This window comes from Anomalospiza imberbis, chromosome 7 (assembly GCF_031753505.1).
Source record: "Anomalospiza imberbis isolate Cuckoo-Finch-1a 21T00152 chromosome 7, ASM3175350v1, whole genome shotgun sequence".
NCBI lineage: Eukaryota > Metazoa > Chordata > Aves > Passeriformes > Viduidae > Anomalospiza > Anomalospiza imberbis.
In genome coordinates this window covers 7,794,746-7,812,237 of record NC_089687.1, presented here as the reverse complement: position 1 = coordinate 7,812,237, position 17,492 = coordinate 7,794,746, and the positions used below count along the sequence as shown (strand labels likewise).

At 41.6% G+C, this 17,492-nt stretch overlaps 2 protein-coding genes across 2 annotated transcripts in view; one reads left to right on the top strand and one right to left on the bottom strand.

The window, feature by feature from the left end:
• Positions 1–17,492, bottom strand: part of DPP10 (dipeptidyl peptidase like 10) — a 444,603-nt gene that overhangs the window by 382,239 nt on the left and 44,872 nt on the right. The gene's annotated exons all lie outside the window — the stretch shown is intronic.
• On the top strand, positions 533–1,981 carry LOC137477540 (inositol 1,4,5-trisphosphate receptor-interacting protein-like 1). Its single transcript, XM_068196764.1, has one exon. The coding sequence runs from the start codon at positions 533–535 to the stop codon at positions 1,979–1,981; it is 1,449 nt and encodes a 482-aa protein (XP_068052865.1).

Genomic DNA, 17,492 nt, shown 5'->3' with positions numbered 1-17,492 from the left:
ACCAAGGGTGGGGTTGGCTGGGCTGTGATGCACTCTGACACCTGTGACATCACAGAGGACATGTCACAGAGGGGGCAGCAATAAAAGGCCCCAGCAGGTAACGCTGGCCCTGCATTGCTTGGGCAAGCGGTGAGTGCACACGTGGCGGGGAGGCTGGGCTGGGCACAAGGGCCGGGGCAGAAACGCTGCACTCGGGGCTGGGTTCTCCCCCTGCATGCAGGGACAGCCCCTCATGGGGGAGCCTTGGGCAGGCCACAGGGCTGCTGCTGCTTCTGTAGCTCCAGGGGCATTGGGATAGCGCTTGCTGCCTGCCAGCTGTCGGGGGCCCTGTCTTTCCTGCGCCCAGAACCCTGAGGATCCTGTCCTCCCTCCAGCAACCAGTAGTTCCCTCCCTCCCTGCCCCACTCAAGGCTTTCTCTCCCTCCTCCTGCAGATCATGGATCCAGTAGTATTCCTGTTTGTGCTCTTGAAAAGTCTCATCCAGTACCCACAGCCCGTGGGTGATGGCTTGGATGAGGAAACACATCTGCGCATGGAAATGCGTGCAAAGCACCTGGAATGGGAGAGGCTTCGGCTGGAGCAGGAGGTGGAGCAGCTCTCCCAGAAGAAGGTGCAGCTCTTGCAGCTCTTAGCTGTTGCTGTGCTCCTGCTGCATGTCTTGTTCCTGTGTTTGATTGTGTGGAAAATCTGCTGGAGGAGAGAGGAGAATGAAGAAGAAAACCATGGTGCAAATGAAGAGGAAGTTGGCAATGTTGCTGCAAATGATGAAGTCAGTGTTGGAAATGAAGTTGTCCATGAGGCTTGGGCAGGCCACAGGCCTTTTCTCCACGTAGACAACGATTTGGATGATCATGTTGGACAAGTTATAATGGAGCGCATACGGTGGCCTGAAGAGGACCTGCAGATAGGCTGCGAGTGGACAATAGACCTCATGGACAATTATACAGTTTTCTTCGGGCATGTCTTGTCCAACAGTTTCTACCCAGTCCTGCAACGAGCCATCGGGGTGGGCAGTGCCTTTGAAGGTTGGAGTCCCCGTGAGCAGGATGTCGTGTACCGCGTGCTCATCCCCATGACTCCTCCCCGAGGCCACAGCTTCCACCTGGAGCTGGACAGTGTAGGGCAGAGGCACGAGAGGAACTTCCGTGTCCGCGTGCAGCTGGAGTGCACCTGTACGGGGCAGCAGCAGGGCAAGAACATGCTGTGCTTCCTGCACCACCCCCAGGAGGAGCTGAGGAGGAACCAGGATCCCAGCCTCCTAGACACCCTGTGCACCGGCTCCTACCTGGACGTGCAGAAAACTGCCTGCTGGTTCCGGCAACTGGTGAAAGCAATCTGGCCAGCTTTGCCCCAGTCACACGACTGGCATTTAATACTGCTGCCCTCCACACGCTCCTGCCAATTCAAGGTGACAAATGGCAGAGAAAGCCTCAGGATTGAGATGCTGTTCGGGGTGCGGAGAGGTGACTCAGCCGTCTTTGTGAGCAGCCAGCCTAGAGAGGCCTACACACCAAGCACAACCTGGCCTGAGTCTTACGCTGTGGCAGAGGTTGAGTTCTTCAAGCACATTGCCAGGCGGGCCCCCCCTGACAGCTTGCACCTCAAATGCCTGCAGTTCTTCACCCGTCTTCTGCTGGGCTTCAGCTTTTCCACCTACACCATGAAAACCCTTGTCATGCACCGGCTCAATGTCACACCTGTGTCATTGTGGCGCAGGAGACATCTCCTGCAGCGACTGATGGATATCAGCGACTGCCTGTACTTATGTGTGCGAGGAAAACGCCTCAACCACTTCATTGTGGGTAACCAGAGGTTTCCTCAGGACATCCGTTTACCTCCAGATGTTCAAGCATGTAACGCATACAATCTCTTCCATCACCTGGTGCAGCAGCCGACCGCCTACACCCAGGCGATCCATGAGTGCCAGGTGCTGCAAAAGTGGTTCAAGAGAATCGCTCTCGGTGAACATCAACCGAATTAAGGTGAGGAGCCATGGCTATGAGCACAGAGCTGTGCTTCTGCTGCTCGCAGCCGGCAGCAGAGAACCACCTCCTAGCACAAATTTGGCGCTTTAAGGAGAAGAGGATTCGTGCAACGGCTCTGGCGAAGGTCCCACAGCTTCTCCTGCAGCCTCAGCAGGTGGACAGCCACGGGAGCGTTTATTCTACTTCCTTGTATCATTTCACTTTCCGAAAAAGGCACCCAAATGGCATTGAGCCCTGCTTTCCTATGAACTCTCCCACTCCTGTGAAGCACGTGAGAGAACACGTGCTGTACATGCAGGGCCAAAGTCACCAAATCCCACCTGCAACATGCAGTTCTTCCTGGCCTTTGAGAAGGACCAAAAGTTACAGCGTGAAAGAAGTGAGAGTTTGGGACAGAAAAAGAAAAACAACAAACCGGGCAAAAAAGAGCGAGAGGAAAAATCAGCACTGCTGGCCCGGGATGAGTCAATGGATGGAGTCTCTCCTTGTCCCCGGAAAGGACACCTTCACCTCAGCATTGGACCACCTGTGTTGGAGCTGACCTGAAATTTTGTTTAGAGAAGAATCTAGATTTTTGTTTCTTATACAGATGTACTATACAGCCACTATAAAGTTTATGATGTGTATACCTTCTATAAAGTTTATAAATTATCATATATACTAATAAAATACAATAAAACAAAGCAATCTATTCATACTAATAATATCAAAGATAGAAAAGATGTAATTATTATGTCATGATAAAAAGTAATTTTAAAGAGTTGGATATGTAATTAGATTTAAATAGTAACAGTAGAGCACATATTTAGTGTCACTACCCGTTATCACACATATTACTGATCTTAATGCATTTATGTCTGGAAGGTTTTTCATAAAACAGATATATTTATTACATATATAACATGCATATCATATATACATACTATATACTTTATATATTAATATGACTGTATCATATATGTTACATACCGGCTTTGAGGGATTTGCATAAAGATTTCATGTATGTGACATACAAACACTGCATTACCAGTGCCCAGTGATTAATTCCAGTCACAGAAAGCAAATCACAAAACTGCACTGACAGACACTGCAGCCAATGTAATAAGGGTCTGGCTCTTTTCCATGAGATCCCAGCACACTTCCCAGTCTAAACTCATACCTGAAGTTGCAGATGGCAAGAAATAATAATAATAGAGATAATTATGTCATCCTCAGTAACACTAAAGCAAGACGTTGCTAGATTAGGTGGGACATAAGCTCAGTGCCTCAGGAGCACTTCAGACCTCAGACAGATGTTATGCTACCCTTCATAAAAGTTAAACACAGTGGCTCCAGTGCTGCAATTATCTGTACTGCAAGATTAACTCTGATTTTGGAATGCTCACACACTGCATTGAACATCTCTGCAACAGAAAACCTCCTTAAAATGGGAAAAACAGAATTCTAAATGCATTGCACATGAAGTGCTTTGTGTTTTGCTTTATCAACCACATAAGGAGGGGGATGAGTCAGATGTTTTAGAAACAGTCCACTTACAGCAGTAACAAAAGCTCTTTTCTGTTTTTGTTTTAGTAACTGATTCCAGAAATTTAAAATGACACACAAGAGACAGCAGAAGTGAGAGGCACAAGTCTTTGGGCCTGTTTCACTGAAAAGTACACAAAACTTCTACCCAAACATGGAGAAGCTTTGTCAGTTTTGGAAAGCGCTTGGCCAGCATCAGGCCTCATTTTTTGATCATCATTAAACTATTGATGTATATACAGTTTATTTTCTACTCACACCTTCATGAATGTACACTCTGTTGCTTTCCAGAAAGTTCTTCCCATCTTCATTTAGGGCATTTAGCTGCACCTTTCCAGATCTTGATGATTTTAGACCATGTCACTGTTTTATCAAGATTATTTTATACTCTCTTTTTTTTCCAGGAGATTCTTCCAACATAAGAAAATTCAGTTCGAACTCTACCTCCAAACTTATTAAGGGTATTCTCTATTCCACTAGCCAACTTTTATTAAAGTACTGAATTAGGCTGGAGCATCAAAGCCAGAAATGCTACATCATCAATTTTATGACCCTAGCACCAAGGAATAAGCTAGAAGTCTCTAATAAATTTACTGACAATTTGAAATACAAATTTTGAACTAAACAGCTTGTGTGTCCAAGAAGACACAAAAAGGCTGATCAGACTTATAGGTAAGCACATTTTCTGACTATTTTCTCACTGTTTAATAATTCCTGTTGCTTTTTAACAATGCATTAATGGAAATCCAGGAGCAGAGCTGCAATCACAGGCTCTTCCTCCCAGCCCAGAGCTCCTGTGCCTTCACAGGGGATCCCCAGCAGATTCCGAGCAGCAGAGCAGCACCGAGCTCCTGCCAGGAGCTCACAATTCCTGCTCTGTGCTGCACTAACACCGTGTTTACCTGAGGCCTTGCTAATTTGTACCCTCCCCAGGCAGTTGTCAGGTAACACAGCTTTACACATCTGTGAGCTAATTGAGAGCCACAACACAAAAATGCTGTGTTAGGGAACAGAACACATATTGTAACACTCCCAGCAGACACTGAGATTGGCAGGGAAATGCTGTAACCTCCTTCTTCAGATGAGAACTTCCCTGAAAAATCATGTTCTGCTGTGAATTTTCCTTGCTGTTCCTTCTCTAAAACAGACTACTTAAAAGGTGGAATATATAACCACAAAAAGAATATACAACAATTCCAGCCCAACAAAAAAGAACCAGAAAATTCTTTTGCAGACTCTAACCTGTGGGGTTAGAATCCTAAGGGGTTGGGTTTTTTAACCCTCTTCATCTTTGTTGCCCAATTCAGGCTGTTACTCATATGCTGCTGGCTACCAAACTTTGAGCTTCTCAGTCCCCATGGAATTATGGCTTGTTCTCTGCAGAATCAGATGTAATGAAGTTGCTCATTAAAAATAATGAGCTGCTTTAGTAATGAGCCCTGATGTACAGCTTTGGTCTGAGGAATACCTTATTTTCAATTGAAACACAATTAGATTCAATTGAAGGCCCCAAGTTGGGATATTAAAGGGAACCACAAAAATCACACTTAATTATGAAAACTGAATACTCAGACTTTCAAAGACTCCCTAATACCTATAGTGTTGTAATATTGGTAAATATTAGTTAAAAGAAATTAATAACACCAAAATTGTTGGGTAATAGTCCCTAATTGGTTATAGAATCAGTGTTACATGACTCAAGCCATTAAATTTACACCCAACTGCCTGAGGACAGTTGTTTACATGTTCACAGTTAATGGGTTGAAATTCAGCTCTGTTAAACTCAAATGCTTTCCACTGACACCAGTAGGAATTGAGGAAGCCTGACACTGAAAATCCAGGCCATTATTTTATGCACAGAGTTAAAAATTTCGCTTGGTGCAAAGTACATAAAGTTATGGATATTCCAGCAAATATCCAGACACAAGTGTGACTGAAAGGAGGCAACACCAAAAGATGATGTAGAAAACCCAAGCCTGCAGCAGTGCCTTTCAATGAGGTCTAACATAGCGCAGCCAACAGGTGACACTGAGGCCCATCTGAGAGTCTCTAAATTGCTGTTTATCACCACCAGCACTGGGAAAACAAAATGAATTTTCTGAGCAACGAGGATATCTAACGACATCTATATTGGAACCAAGCCCTGTGAGGAGCAGCTGGGGGTGTCTAGACTGGAGAAAAGGAGACTCAGAGGTGACTTTATCACTCTACAACTCCCTGAAAGGTGGTTGTAGTCAGGTGGGGGTTGGTCTCTTTCTCCAAGCAGCACTGGCAGAACCAGAGGACAGAGTCTCAAGCTGCACCAAGGGAAATATAGGTTGGATATTAGGAAAAAGTTTATTACAGAAAGAGTGATAAAGTTCTGGAATGGCTGCCCGGGGAGGTGGTGGAGTCACCATCCCTGGATGTGTTTAACAAAGCCTGGATGGGGCACTGGGTGCCAGGGTTTAGTTGAGGTGTTGGGGCTGGGTTGGACTCGATCTTGAAGGTCTCTTCCAATCAGGTCATTCAATGAATTCTGTGAACACCACCACAATTTAAAAAGAAATAGCTCAGGCTGTCAAGTTACAGCTCCTGCTGACTTGCAGACATCTCCCCTGGCATCCCCTCTGGCAGGATCTCTGACTCTCCCTGCCCTGCAGCAGCTGCTCTATTCACACAAGCACAGCCACCAATGCTGCAAAGAGCTTGAAGGCATCAGAGATGAACAAGGCCTTAAAATGCTTAAATATGTTCTGTGACCCTCACTATAAATATCTGTTTATAATCATAATATCTGATTATCTTTTCAAGATAATCAATTAGCACTCCCAGAGACAGAAAAAAAAAACAAATCAATTAGCACTCCCAGAGATAGAAAAAAAAACAAACTAACAAAACCCCAAAACAAACCAGTAGAAAGGCAGAAAAGCTGGAATAGCTGCTTAAGACCATTTAAAAACTTATGCCGTTTTTTCCCCAGTTGGCAAATTGTCTTGTAATTGTTTTAAGCCTTTTAAAGTTAGCAACACATACATAGTTTGATGCAGCAGGCAAAGATGTAAGCACCCCTACATAATTTCATACATTTTATAAGGGTGTTTTTACTCTTTATGTGATGGACTTTAATTATGACCTACAAAATGTACAGTAATAGAAAACACAATTTTTTCCCTTCTTAATCTTCATTTTTCAATCTTCTGCTTTTTAATCATTTGCTTCATTGATCACTTACTTGGTTAATTTCACTGAATTATTACATTGAACCACAGAATATTGTACTTTTATCAGGGAGCTTAGAAAGCTAGCTCATTATAGAACTTTAATAACTTTTAAATAGACTTTTGCTTTAGCCAGGAAACCTTATAAAAGTGTTCTACTACATTTACCATGGATTGGGCAGCAGACCTTGCATTTTTGTAGTAAATGAATTTTTTTTTAATAAAAATCGCTGTGTACTGTAACCATGACATACATGATTACAACATAGAAGAAAAAAAAAAAAACTCCGATTTTTGGATGCACAGGGTCACTTTTCAGAGGTTCTCCATGACTTTCATGTTCTTACATCTCCTTTATTTTTATGTCAGGCTGTGACTAGCTTAGCTGCAGCCCCGAGGACATCAGCTGATATATTATATTATATTACAGACTCACCCAACTCCCAGAAAAGGGGGTTTTAGAGCATTTCCAAGATGCCAGAGGGAGGGGATGTCACTGGTCAGGTCACTCCTTCAGCAGCCCTGTGCAGGGGACAGAGGCAAAGGAGGGCAACAAAGCAAGGACAGCTTCCTTGAGAAAAGCAGATATTAAACCATGGCAATAAGGAGAGAAACCTTGGGCAGATGTAGAGAATATCAGGATTTGCAAGGAAAAAAGGTCAAGTGAAAGACCTTGGAAGAAGAGAAAGACTGACAATGTTTTAGGAGGGAAAAGACAATTCCACCTTTCCTTGCAAGGAACAGAGCTTCAGGCGACAGAGGCAAGAGTTTGTGCTACAGGGGAAAATGGGCATCTGAAAGGAAAAGAAAACAAGGAAAAATTAACAAGAAAGTAAAAGCATCTCAAAGAACCATGGAGCAGCCTCAGTGGGGGTTGAGAGGAGAAGAACAAGAGTCTGCCAGGGACAGCACATGGGAGAAAATAAAAGATCACTTAAAGCAACTTAAGCAGTGCTTAAAGAGATGTAGAACATGCAAACTTTCCCGTTCCCAGCCTCAGCAGCGCAGATGTTTGGCAAGAGAACAGAGGTTCAGAAGGGTTTCAGTCAGGATATTTGCTCTGGGTAGTCTGTGGAAGTGGTGTGCACTGAGGGCACACAATCCTCAGCTCAAGAGTCACACCTGCAGCTGAGCAGAGGCACAAACCTGCACACACACCCTCTGCACTGCTGCTACAGATCCACTCCACGGCCCCAGTGACCTTTTGTTTCTACTGCAATAACCCTAAACTAAATAAAACAAACCAATAAATGATATAAACACTAAACCATCACTAGGTAAACAATCTGCCAAGAATCAGACCAACGATTCTCATAGTCTCACTCCTCCCTGCAGATACTTTGTTTGCCACCTCTAAATAGTTGGATTCTCACTAAATACCCCTCTACAATTGACCCAGAGCAACTTGCTCCCCCTCCAAATTCACCCTAAGTTGAGTTTCTCTGGTCATCCCCAATTCATCAACTGCAATTCACATGTTTTCCATTGAGGTTTTACTACGATCAGAATTGTTTTTATACAGCCATTAGATTTTGCTGTTACAAGTATGTGAAACTTACCATAACCAAATACAGAGACTTCAGAATTACTGCAGCTTGAAATGCTTGTGTGTATATTAAATTTTGAAGTTTATGTCATAATATACATCACATAGTAGCTAGCTGTAATGAATAGTTATTAACAGAGGAAAATTGCACCAGGAGACATTGCAAATCACAGTTACAGTTAGCATTAAAATTACATAATCCAAAAGTTATTGTTAAAATATACACAGTATATTTCTCAGGAAAAAAAAATATTTTATTGTTAAAGAGAACTGGTGGGGTTTTAATTTCATATTTAGCATTTCCTAGTTCAGAGAACAGTGAAGCAGCTACAATTGTGTTTTATTTTAATGCTGCTTTTCCTTTTGGCAGACTAATTTCCCCAGGCATTAGAAGACAGAAAGTACTAAAAACCTCAGGTCATCTTCAAACAGAAAATAATGAAGGGGGAATTTAAGAGAGATAAAAGACCAGGCAATGCAGGAGTTCAGACTTATGGCAGTACCACCAGGCAGCTCAGTGCTGTTCTCAGCTCAGGAGCAGGAGCTGTAACTGGATTTTCTCACTATTACACTCAGGGTAATTATCCCACCTCCCCGCAGGATCCAGCAGCTCAGCCACAGCTTTGCTCTGCCTGATCTCCGCTCCAAGGCTGGCTTGTTAACCAGCTCAGAAATCCATGTATGGTGCTCCAAAGCACAGCATGGACCATGGGCAAGCCCAAAGTTTGGCAGGTTTTGAAAAGCAGCAGCCCTGGGCTGTTTCTGCCTCCAGCATCTTCAGCGAGAGCAGGCTCAGTGCAGCCAGTGCCACTTTCTGACCCCAAAACTTGAGGCCAACATGAGCATTCAGTGAGAGCAGGCTCAGGGCAGCCAGTGCCACTTTCTGACCCCAAAACTTGAGGCCAACATGAGCATTCAGTGAGAGCAGGCTCAGGGCAGCCAGTGCCACATTCTGACCCCAAAACTTGAGGCCAACATGAGCATTCAGCGAGAGCAGGCTCAGTGCAGCCAGTGCCACATTCTGATCCCAAAACTTGAGGCCAACATGAGCATTCAGCGAGAGCAGGCTCAGTGCAGCCAGTGCCACATTCTGATCCCAAAACTTGAGGCCAACATGAGCATTCAGTGAGAGCAGGCTCAGTGCAGCCAGTGCCACTTTCTGACCCCAAAACTTGAGGCCACAGACATGTTTCAGTTGAGAAACACCCAACATGAGCATTTCATGGTAATCAGGCTTGCTTCCAGCCAAATTAAAACACAGACTTTGCTTTCAGCAGTTATGTACCACAACTATAGATTTAAATGCAATTGCTCTTAAAAAATAAATTTATAATCTCCAAACAGTCTTTGAAGAACTCATGCATTTATATAAATGTGCAAACCTCATCAGAGACCTGACAAAAGCAATGTGAAGCCAGCAGCTTTCTAGTAACCAGAAAACTATTGGTATTGATACAACCTTCAAAATTATAGCATTCACACAGATCTCAGGTTAAATCTTGAGGTGATGAGGTACCTCCTTTAGTGGGAAACCCCAGAGGCTAATCTAACTAAATTATTATATAACTGCCAGAGGAACAGTCACACAGGATCATCACTGAAGCAAATTCTGCTTTATCTGTGTCTGCTCTATTCAGATTCTTTTATGCCATATCCTCATTAAAAGCACTCCCTAGCAGTGACCACTCTTATTAAATTAGGCACATGCATGAAGAGTTTGTTGGGATGGTCAAAGCAAATACTAAGAGGCAGAGTTACTTCCACATTTCCTAATGTCTTTATGTACCTTGGTCAAGAGGCTTAGGAACAATAGGAGCCAAGCCACAGTCAGGGACAAACTCCAGAGACAAAGTGTGCCCGTTTATACACATTTCTGACTACAGCATGCTTGTTAAGTTACTTGAATTATTGTAAGAGATTCTTTCATTACCTGTCCAATTTTACCTAAGGAATGCAACTCTCCCTACATGTACCACCCTGTCTAACCATGCCTCAAAATCAACAATTCCATTACTGAAATTACACCTGATTGTCAGTCATGTAATATTCTTACACATCATCTATTCTGGGTATCTCTTTAATGTTGACAAGAAAAACAGAAGTGCTCTATTGTTTGGGGTTTTTTCCTCCAATTAAATTAGCACCCCACAAATGCAACTAATATATCAATTAGGCAACACTATTAAAGCATTTTAAGCAAATAAAAATCAACCCCTGCATATTGTGACTTTTTGTGCATACATATTAAGAGAGAACTTTGTAAGTTCATAAGATTCTATCCAGTATAGCCCTGCCAATGCATTCCCAATATTTATTCTAAAGGTGGGAGTGTAAGAAAAGGGCACTTTGTGTAAAGGTAAAAGTATCAAGAATAACTTTAGTTCAGCACAGGCTGTACACATTCTGGGCCCACCTGTTGTCTGTCCCTGCTGCTCCCATCCTATAGGCACAAGGCTACAGCAGCAGGCTTCCCAGCCAGATTATTCTGTAACCCATTTAAATCTGATTTCCTCTTTAATTAATAATGAGAAGATGATAAAAATGATCTTTGGTGTCTAATTTAAAATTCATTTCTGAAAGCTTAATTTTTCAGTATTCTATTTCCTTTTTTTTTTTAATTCATTTAATGGTTTTTTCTAATTGAGTAAATTCAATTAAATTCTGATCACTGGGAGTTTATGAAGCCTTTTCTCTGCTGAATTAAAGAACACGTTCCTTTGAGATACTGATATAAAAGCAGACCTATACTGCAACAGCTCAGAGCACAAGTTAAATAACACCAGGACAAAGTGCTTACCACACAAAAATAAATCCACCAGACCATCCAGTTGGCACTGAGGGACAACACAGGAGCCAAAAAGTGTTTTCCAGTAAATTCTACTACAATTACAGAGCAATACAGTCTGCGGTAGCTCTCAGTACAAAACAATATAACACAGGTAAAATTATGGAACTGAGACTGAAAAGATTTCTTCTGGAAGGGTCTTCTTGAAATTTGAGCAGGTTAATTCAGGCTCTGCTGTGCCCATGGATATGGGCTGGTCAAATGCAGGGATTTTAATCACTGTTTTTCAAGGTTCTGGTTTTTTACCAGTCTTGCACTTCACTCACAAGCTACTTTCCTATATTTTTATTTTAATGAATCATGGCAGTGTAAAATGAATTGTAAAGAAATTAAACCAAAAATGTGTACATAACTCAAGCAACCTTACAGCTGCATACAAATTGTGTGATTAGGGAAAAGCAATCAGAAGACCACACCTGAGAAGCAGGATCAGAAAACTCTACCTTGAACACAATCAAAGAAAAGCATTAGGAATCCACATCTGGAAAGCATTATCAGGAAGCTTTCTCAATTAAGAAAAAAAGTCTCCAAATAAAAGTCAACAAGGGGTAGGGGGGGAAAAAATCACTGCATAAGCACCTAAAAATACTTGCCAGAGATACAAGCCACTTACATTCTGGTGGCCGTGAGTGAGTGCACAAGCAAGCTCAGCCAGCATGTCTGGGCTACACTTTCTTCCAAACGTGAGTGCTCCGTCTCTTCTCATCCACCTGAGCAGTGCCCACCTCCCACACAGCCAGCAGGACCATGGCATGCACACAGGGATGAGAAGAAAGCTTGGGAAGGGAGAAGGTTCCCTTATTCACCCAGAGACCCTGCTCTATTGAGGAATTTCCAAATACAGAAGAGGCAGAGGGTCTTTTCCCCCAAGAGTTTGAGCTCTGTATGAAGCAAATCAGGGCTGGACAAGACAGTGGTGCAGAACTGTATCTGCAATCAGCCAGAAGTGTTAACTGTGACAGAAATAGATGAAGAGCATTGATCAAAAATAAATTACTTTGACACATTTAACACAGTCGAATCTCAAAAGTTAAGAAATGAGGGGAAAAAAAGAAAAAGAATTTGTATTTCTACTAAATTCTTCTTGAATACCACATTATCATACATGCAGTCATGCATTCCCAAGTAGAGAGCACTACAGACAGCTGCCTTAATCTTCAGTGGTAATTTAATAATGAGCTGTATTTGTTTTGCAGATGAGAAGGTAAACTAAGAATATTAACACTCCAAGCATGTATAATTAAATTAACAGTCAATTGATCACATCTTTCCTATTCCCTTGGAAATATGGCAGTGTTCAAATGAGCTGAACAAACTTGTGGTGTGTGCCTCTCTCCTTAAGGTTCTTATTTCCTCATTCCCTACAATACACGTCAATGCTTCCCAGCTTCACATTTCTTACTCCTGCCTTGGACAGAGGCCACCAGCCCTCCCCAGCAGTGATGGGGAGAGCCAGAAGGGGACCCATGACACTGTGAGCCTGACTTCAGGGAGAAAACAGATAATTTTCCAACATAAAATGAACTCATGCGTGTGTCACTGTTAGTTAGGCTGCCCTTGGTGTCTGGGAGAACTTGTTTCACAGCTGCAACAAAAAGCAGTGTCCCAGAAGAGGAATAGGCAGGACTGGGACACAAGGGGAGGTGCACAAAATCCCAAGACAAGAAAAACTATAGTTTAAGAATGTGCACTTCACCTCTCTCCCAACTTCTCCATCACATTATTTGATTTATTCCAGTGCTATCTCAAGTAAGCTCACAGCTCTGATCTAAAGTGCAAGCTTTTCTTTTCAGATGGGAAATAAGAGTGCAAACTGGCATTCCCCACATTTTTATTTATGCCTTTTGCATCCCCTTAACTTAATTTTTCAGCTGAAGTATAAGTTATCAGCTGATATAATAATGCTGATAATCAGCTGATATAATATAATGAGCTGATAATGAATTCCAAAACCTGTGCAACCAGACCCTGCACTCTAAACTCCTGCTCCTCCTGAAATCATGAATTACCAAATTTCTGACAGAAAAACAGATGTGTTATATTTCCATTTTCTTGCTTTTAAATAGCTTTCAAGTGTTTAGGCCACACACTGGTGTTGAATTTGAATGTGCTAAATTAAGCCATATATCAGGAAAGACAAATAACCCTAAATCATTAAAGTTCTCAGCTGAGATGCATAAAACATCAGGAAAAAAAAAACCCAAAACAATACAGTAGGTCTGGGCATAGGGCACAGAAAATGTAGGTCTTCTTCTCAACTCAAGCAGGCAAGTGGCCTGAGAAGGCTGAACAGACCAACACCAAGTTGCATTCCCTTTCCTCCTACTCGCACAGGACTTTCCCACCAGCCCAGGTCACATATTCCCCACCACTCCTTCTCCGGAGTATCTCACAGCACACACCTCAATATACCTCCAAAGGCAGCCACACCTCTGGGACAGAGCAAATACCAGAATCTGGGCACAGCAAACCAGTTTTCCCAGCAGAAGCTCCCAGTACAGTTCACAAGCTCCTCCCCAGCAGAGCTGCAGAGCTCAGGGCACTCAAAGGCAGGGTACCCCTGAACCAAGGATGCAGGAACACAGCACACAGCCAGTTACCCCCTCACCAGATGTGCTCAAGCAGACAGAGGCTCACATCAAACTGTACAGCAAGGATCCTCTGGGCAATCAGCCTTTAAATGGAACTTAAGCTGGGCAAACAGAAATTCAGGTCACCAAATCAGTCATCATTTGTGGGGACTTGGCTGTTAGACATTCTGGCTCTAGTTCCCATCCTATTTACCATTAAAATATTCAGGTGAACTCCAGTAGGGGAATAAGGATTGGTACTCCTATATGTATAGCTAAATACCTACCTTTTAAGTATCCTACTCAAAACATTTAAGGGATCCACTCATATTAGATTTGTATGAGATTTACTTGAATGAGGCTCTCAGTCCTTTAATCTCATCATAATATATGGCAGCTTTCAAGAGATTTGGAATGCATGGTAACATTCACAATACATCAAGTTTTGGTGCTGCAGAGACTGAAATATATGCTTCTAATTTACTCTGAGATGTGATGCTTTCTATTTTTATTTTTTTTTTTGAGCAATTTGTGCCACAGAAATCAACATCTTTCCACCTGCTTGCTTGTTTTAGAGAAAGATGATTAATTTGGGCTGGCTTGTTACTAGTGAAGTGTATGCAGAATTAAAATCCTGTCTGTGCCTGGAGTTGCACAGGCTGTTTGTACACCCTAGCGGGGGAAGCATGCCAGCACGCAGAACCCCGACAGGACCAGCAGCTCTTCCACCAATAAACAGAACAGTGAGACTGTGATGCAAAACAGCCACTGAGGCACACCTGCAGCATCACATTTTAATACCTAAATCGTTGTGAACTGGTCTGTGTGGACTTGAAAAAGCAGCACCGAGGTCTGAGGACAGTAATGTTAATTTACTTTTGAAAACATGCATAATTGTCATCCCTTAAACCCCTCTTTGTTACAGCTCCCACAAAGGCTGCAGAAAACATGCTCCTCAGTAAGCAGCAAGCATGATCCTTCTGATCATATCACCACTAAAGGCATTTCTTTCTCCATCATGTCTTCATCTCCTCAGAATACACAGAGCATGGGAGTAACTTACCTGAGTAAAATAATCCACCACTACATTCCCCTGAAAACAGAAGCCCTACACAATGGAATTCCTGCAAAAAATATAAATTAATAGTAATGGAAAGGTCAGATGATTAGTCACTCAGTTTCTATTTAAACTGAGTTCCAGCACATTTGTCATTCATCACAAAAGAAACACAAAGATAGCTTCAAGCTGAAAAACTCTATTCCATACTTTTCCATCAAAACACACATCACAACAACAAATTCTGAAATTGCAATTCATCTCGGTTCATACACTGCTCTATAAAGAATATAATAGAAGTAATGGGATTTTTTTTCTCCTTTTCATGTAATTGTTATAATTTTTAAACAAATTCGCTCAACTTAATATGTACTTTATATTATCATAAGGTTAAAATTATCTCATTTATTTTATTAAAACTGAAATTTAATTAAATACTTCTACTAAGATAATTATTACTACATGATAAGCACATGGGTTTTTTTATCATATCATGTTGGTATTATAGCCTTAATCATCATCTGTAGAACAGATACCAATGTTTATCACTGATTTTTTCTTCTGTAATAGAAAAAACTTTCAATTTACTGGAACATCACACCATAAGATAATTCCTTTTCAGCACTTCGGTGTGGACATATCTGTTTCATCTATGCTGAAAATAAAAGTACAGTAGCAGCTTCAAAATCAGGCCTATGTTTTACACATGGACATGGTACCTGTGATGCCCATCAGTCATTTGTCCTGAAGGAAGGAGAAGGAGGAGAAGTGCTACTGCTGAAAAGCTGCATCCTGGCTTCTCTCTTCAGCACTGATGAGGAAATCAACACACCCACTCATGCCCAGGGGATGGAGCCCCAGGAGATCGGGCCCCTGTGGTGTCACTGCTCATGGAAATAATTGCTCAGTGCTCTCAGCACACGCCTGGGGACTGCCAGGCAGAAACCATTACAAATAGTTATCCTCCTCCTGGGGTTTTCTTGACCACCTATTGCTGAAAACTGTAAGCCCTTCCATGGCACAAATCACTAACTGCTTACAGTTGGATATTTTTAAGGCACAAATGTTTACTTGCAAGTGCTGAATGAAGATTTACTGCATGGCAGGAGAGCAACCAGTTCCATTGCACTCCACTCCCCTGTGGCAGCTGCATCTCACTGAACCATCAGCTGTGTCAAACCTTCCTTCTTCACACGCATAAAACTTTCACATCAGGCAGCAGGATTTATCAGTAAAGGTATTTTTTCTGTTTCTAAATACCAGTCACTAAGAAAAACATTTAAAAAATCATTTTCACATAAAATCTTCATTTCCTTGGCTCCCTCTGCACATATATAGGTAAATTCCACAGAATTTGTGGTCCTTTAAGCAAGTAGATTAATATCAAGGACAGGTGATTTTCTGGATTTTTTTTACATCCAATCCTTAAAAGAATGAAAGGGGAAATTGAAAAGAAGAAGCATTCCCTCCCCTCAGGTGGTTGGAAAATAAAATACATGGGATTTGTTCATTTGGATTTGTTCTAAATATGGTTTGAAAAAACAAGCTGATAAAGAAAAAAGTTATTACTTTCTAAGCTGTAGTAAATGTACAAGTAGTTTAAAATTAATATCTATGTGGAAATGACTAGATAAATCCAGACACTGACAGCCCCTTCTCATTCACCATAACAAAATTGGTGGAGCTCCAGCACAGCACTTCTCTCAGTCCTCACAAATTGATAAATTAATACACTTTACCAATTTTTTTAATATTACAGAACACTGCCACATCTTTAATCAAAGAAAGCATTTGAAAAGAAATACTTTTGTCCAAACTGAGTACTTTTTATCTATCTTTTCTAATGCTCCGTAACTCAGGAGAGGTGAACATCAACTCCTGTGAGCCTTGTCACAATTCTTTAGAACAGAGCTATTCCCTAAAATTTGCAAAAGCCAATCCCCTTATAATTTGAACAGGATTTATAACAAAAGGTAAACACTGGTAAAGCTGTTACCCAATTTCTCCTGTTTCTAATGCAAAATAATAACCAATTGGCACAACACAAGTATTTTCACAAAGAAACTGAAAATTACAAATATGGAACTTAAATTAAAAAATCATAGATTTCAGACTGTTTTTAAACTAACCTAAGACAGAAATATTCATTTTATACTTCCTGAATTAATCCTCATTAACATTTCCTGACATATAGGATCAAAAATGAACCACTACATTTGAGTGCCTTTTATAAACACTAATCCTTTCCCTGATGCATATGTATTAAAATCAGCTTTCTGAAATAATCTGGTTTCTCAACATTGCCTGTACATGTTTTTTTCTTAAAATTTCATCCCAACTTCATTTAGACAGGCATTTTTTCAAATCCATCCTATCCTTCACAACCTACTAAAAGGTGCCCTCCCTCCATGGGCCTTGATCCACAGTAATATGTTGAAAATAGAGATCCATTTTTCTTGCCAGACAGGGTGGATGGTTATCTGAAGTGAAAAGTTCCATTTCCCAGCATCTTTCATTGAAACTACTGCCTGATAATTATATGGAACAGGAAGTAACCATTCATCAAATCCATAAAATATCAATTTATCATGGTGATCCTCTCCTCCATGAGAAACACGAGAACCGAAATGAATAGGCCAAACCAAACTCCATCACATCAAAGTTTTTTATAAAAAAATCAAAGGGATAAAATGCAGTTTCTTCATAAGGCAGAGTGAGTGAGGCTTTATAAATATTAAACTACCTTCTGTCATTACAGGAAGTTA